Raw genomic sequence first — 4,741 nt, forward strand, 5'->3', positions numbered from 1 at the left:
TTATCCCACCAGTTAAGCCGGTTACTTTTATACGCGATTTAATTTTATGCCATTATAAAAATATATTTTTCTATATAATATTTATTTATTTTTTTTTTTCGATTTACTATAACATCACACACACATTTTTACCTAATTATATACGTAAAAGAAAACATTAGTTTTATGTATATTACATTGTAAGTTTCTACTATACCGATACTTTAAATCGATATCCATTGAGCGTAGGTTTCTATTATTCCGATCTTCCAAGAAAATTTCTCATAAAGTTGTTACCATAGAATTCATTTTCTACAGTAGATAATTATATCTAAATTTCAATTTGTATTGAAACAAAATTGTATTGAAAATAAGGCCAATTAAATGCGTCCATAATTTTTCTGTGATCCAACGGAAAACATGATATTATTTGAGAAGTGTGTTAAAACGGAAGAGTCCATCTATAGTATATTTTTATTAATATTTAATTTTCCCAAATAATAATCCCAACTTCTAAATTAGTACGCAATCTGATCGCGATTATAATGGGACGCAATTTATCAATGTGTTGATATAAAGTAACATTTTTTATTTTTGTATCTAACAATAAATTAAAAGTAATAAATCTAGGACGTAACACAATGTGTGCGTGACGTATTCAAGTACAAACGTTAACCTAAATTTTTGGTTAAATGTGAAACGTTCCAACGTTTAAGCATATAAAATATTAGTTTAAATTTATAATAAGTATGTTCATAAAACTAATAATTAATTTGATGTAATAGTGTAAAACGTCATTAAAAAAGAGTGATTAGAAAAGTGTACCTTTTTCAATAAGTTGTTGCAACATGAGGAAGATCAACAAATACGGTTAACACAACACACACTCATGATACTTAAAAGCTTTACAGATTAATTTAAGGTTTGTGTTTTTTTCTTATTTGTTATTTTTGTTTTGTTTTGAGCTCTAATTTTTGACTTATTCAAGATTTGGAAAAGAAATCAATTTCTTTTAACATGGCCACCAAAATATTATTAAATGAAATAAGATCCAATTTGAAAGGAATCTTTCTTTCCGCTATTAAAGCTGTTTCTCCTAAGCAAATAATAAAAGATAAGGTGAAATTAAAAGATGGAGCTTTGTTTATCGAAAATAAAAGATTTCCAATAGGGGAAAAAGTTTATTTAGTAGGTTTTGGCAAAGCCGTTATGAACATGGCTATAGAATTGGAAAAAATACTCGGTAATCATTTGGTCAAGGGTATAGTTAGCGTGCCTGAAATCTCTAAAGATTCAATATGGACGTTCGATAAAACATCTAGTTTTCCTAATCAGAAAACAACTGTGCTTGAATTTAGAGAAGGTGCTACAAATAATCAACCAGATGATAGATCTTTAAACACGACACATGATATTATAGATCTAGTCGAATCATTAACCGAGACAGATACTCTAATCGTATTAGTATCAGGTGGAGGATCTGCATTACTTTATATGCCTAGACCTACAATAGATTCTGAAGATAAGATGCGTTTATGTAAAGAATTGCAAAATGCTGGTGCCGATATAACTGAAGTTAATATATTAAGACGAAAGTTATCTATGGTTAAAGGCGGTGGCCTTGCTAGAATGGCTTACCCAGCTTCAATTATTTCTCTCATTATATCTGACATTATAGATGATCCCATTGATTTAATTGCTAGTGGCCCTACTGTTTATAATCCAAAATTGCCAGAAGAAGTTATCACTGTTTTAAGAAAATATGATTTATTCAAAAGTGTGGAAAGTGATTTAAAATACCTTATTACATCTACTGAAACTTTTAATGATGCACCTTTATTAAATTCGGAAAAGAAATTCAAGCATGTTAATAACATCATTTTAGCTAATAATATGACTGCTATAGAAGGAGCAAGAGTAGAAGCTTTACGTAGAAAACTTGTACCAATAATATTACAAAACAATATTAAAGGACATGTTCATGATGTTAGCTTAGCATATGTGAATGTGGCTAATCTGATATGTCTTACGCTGAATAAGACATTAAGTATGGAAGATTTTCTTACCAATGTTAATAAATCAGACATTATTTCTTTAACAGCTGAGAAAGTAAAAGAAATTTATTCTATGATCGAAAATGTTAATGGAGGCGGTGTTGTTTTAATAGCTGCTGGTGAACCAACAGTTAAAGTTACTGGTACAGGGAAAGGTGGAAGAAATCAAGAATTGGCATTATATTTCTCTTTAGATTGGTTAGCAAAGGTCAAAAGTAATCCACTACTTGCATCTTACGATGTAATAATATTTAGTGGTGGTACAGACGGCCAAGATGGGCCAACAGATGCAGCAGGTGCGTTTGGTTATCCTGCTTTTGCACCAGTGGTATATCAGTTACTTGAAATATTAAAATCGATAAGAATCCAAGAAATAACTGCATTTCAATCAAAGAAAGAGGATAACACTGAGAATGAAGTAGTGCATCAAGATCCGTGCAAAAGATATATGTTCAGCGATTATCTGACATCAAAATCAATTAAATTAACAGATCAAGAATCAAATAAAATAGCAAAGGAGATAGATGACATTGAATCGCTTGATATACATGAATACGAAAAGAAATATAAGACAGAATTGATGATTATGGAAGTAGAACGTATTATACCTGAAAATGCTTTAGTAGAGAATAATTCATATAATTTTTTTTCTCGATATAAGAAAGGTGAAAATATAGTTAAAACTGGTTTTACTGGTACAAACGTCATGGATTTACATTTTATTTATATAAAAAAACGTGACTGCACATGTGAAATGCATCAGAAAGAAGGAGATGTAACTGTTACAAATTTAGACGATCATGATTTACATATCAATCCAGAAACCATCAAACAACATAAGTCTCTTCTTATGCGTGCTTTTTTTAAAAAAGATAAACCATCGGATAAATCATTGACTCGTAAAATTGAAATAGAAAAACTTAATATTAAAATAATAGATGAAAATTTACGTGATCCGTGTTGTAATAAGCAACGAAAAACTCCAAGTGATTGAAAAAAAAATACTTATATAATAGGAAAACATTCCTAAATATAATGGGGTAGAAATGGATAGCAGACAATCTTGGTATGTAATTAAATCTTATAATGTAACATATGTCGCACAACTTTTATAAATATCAACGTTGCATTTCTTTGTGGATCGTGTATGCAATAAGATTAACAGAAATGTTTGATAGAATAAATTATCTATTAATAACATTTTATAGTTCGGATATATAAAAAAATATGTAATAAACACATCAGGCACATATAAAAGTGAGAACATTTGTTGTTACCTAACTTTATTTTTCAACATAGTTTACAAATTTAAATGCATATTTTTTTGATAATCGCCACTAAAATAAAGAATTTATTAAGTAGTATCACAGATTGATTAAAAAGAAGCAAAATCACAGTGACAAATCTATAATAATTATTTATTACTTAATGCCTCGTAAATTGTACACAGAATTTAAGAGTAATGGTCAGTACGCTGATTATTTTTTTCTTTTTTTGGATTATAAGATGGATAATTTTTTTTTCTTTTTTTTTTTCTTTTTGTTTACAATTTTATGAAGAAAGTAATATAATATTATATGTTAACAAAATAAAAAAGTTTTTTTATGATCATATTTTGCTTTTTATCAAAGCTCTACTTGCGTTCATTAATATAAACAATAATTATTAATTGAAGGGTAAATTTGCAGAAACTACCGCGAATCGTATTTAATTATTTTAAGAAACGAATAAGAAAATTGATAAATATTCATCATTTGCTAACAATATATATATATATACTTTGATAGTGAATTTATATGACCAAAAAAAATATGTGTTACGTTCATTGTTATTTCACAATGATCGATCATATATGGGTACTTAGAAAGAATTATTTTCATATGGCATAAATAAGATTAAACATCGATTTTACATGTCAGATATAACTTATATCTATATATTATTATAATACTTAGCGAATTATAGCAAATGTAGTGATATGCCCCAATGTGTAGATTAAAGAAAAACTATATCTCGCAAAACTACCCTTTAATTATATCAACAATGTAGTTCTTTGAAAAAAAAAAAGAAGAAAGATATGAGAATAATTTAATCGATTAAGTTTTTACCCACAGTACTACAAATTAAAAATTCATTTTTACAAAAGTATGAGCAGAGTCCTTTGAAAAAAACTGCCATGGGCTGCAACATACAGTCTAAAAAATCATTCGCAAAAATTATAATTACAAATAATGGCGATGAATACAGAGTAGTATATTAAAGATAATAAAGAAAGGAGGCACAGTGATCAAGTAGATTCGTATTCTTAACAAATATAATTCTGGCTATCTTTCAAGCAACTTTTCTCGTTTCAGTCGAATTAAAAAAAATAAAATAAAAAGAAGAAAATATTGTCCACGCATTAACAGAAATATTTCAATCGTCTTTAATTAACTTTGTTATAAATTTCATATGATTTAAATACACGTCCGTCAGTGTGAAAACTGATTCATCTTGTGAGATTCTTCTAACTTTAAAAAGTCTAAATGAGACATAACATTCTAGTGAAGATTACACGCGTATATACTCTATACTCTTTTTTTTTTTTTTATATGTATATACCTTTTTGCTAAAGCAATTACATTCGCACAATTCTAACACTAGACAAAATAGTTATTATTTGAAAACAAAAATAAACAATTAAGGTTTTTCCATTGATTTAAGCAAAA

General features: G+C 27.8%; 1 protein-coding gene across 1 annotated transcript; it reads left to right on the forward strand.

Moving 5' to 3' along the window:
- Positions 1 to 242: 242 nt before the first annotated feature.
- On the forward strand, positions 243 to 3,314 carry LOC122519795 (glycerate kinase-like). The gene is made up of 2 exons (XM_043639493.1): positions 243 to 901; positions 968 to 3,314. Exon 2 carries the CDS (start codon positions 997 to 999, stop codon positions 3,025 to 3,027), a length of 2,031 nt encoding a protein of 676 aa, XP_043495428.1. The 5' UTR covers positions 243 to 901; positions 968 to 996; the 3' UTR covers positions 3,028 to 3,314.
- The last annotated feature ends 1,427 nt before the right edge of the window (positions 3,315 to 4,741 follow it).

This window comes from Polistes fuscatus, unplaced genomic scaffold (genome assembly GCF_010416935.1).
Source record: "Polistes fuscatus isolate 324 unplaced genomic scaffold, CU_Pfus_HIC Scaffold3, whole genome shotgun sequence".
In the NCBI taxonomy this organism is placed as follows: Eukaryota; Metazoa; Arthropoda; class Insecta; order Hymenoptera; family Vespidae; genus Polistes; species Polistes fuscatus.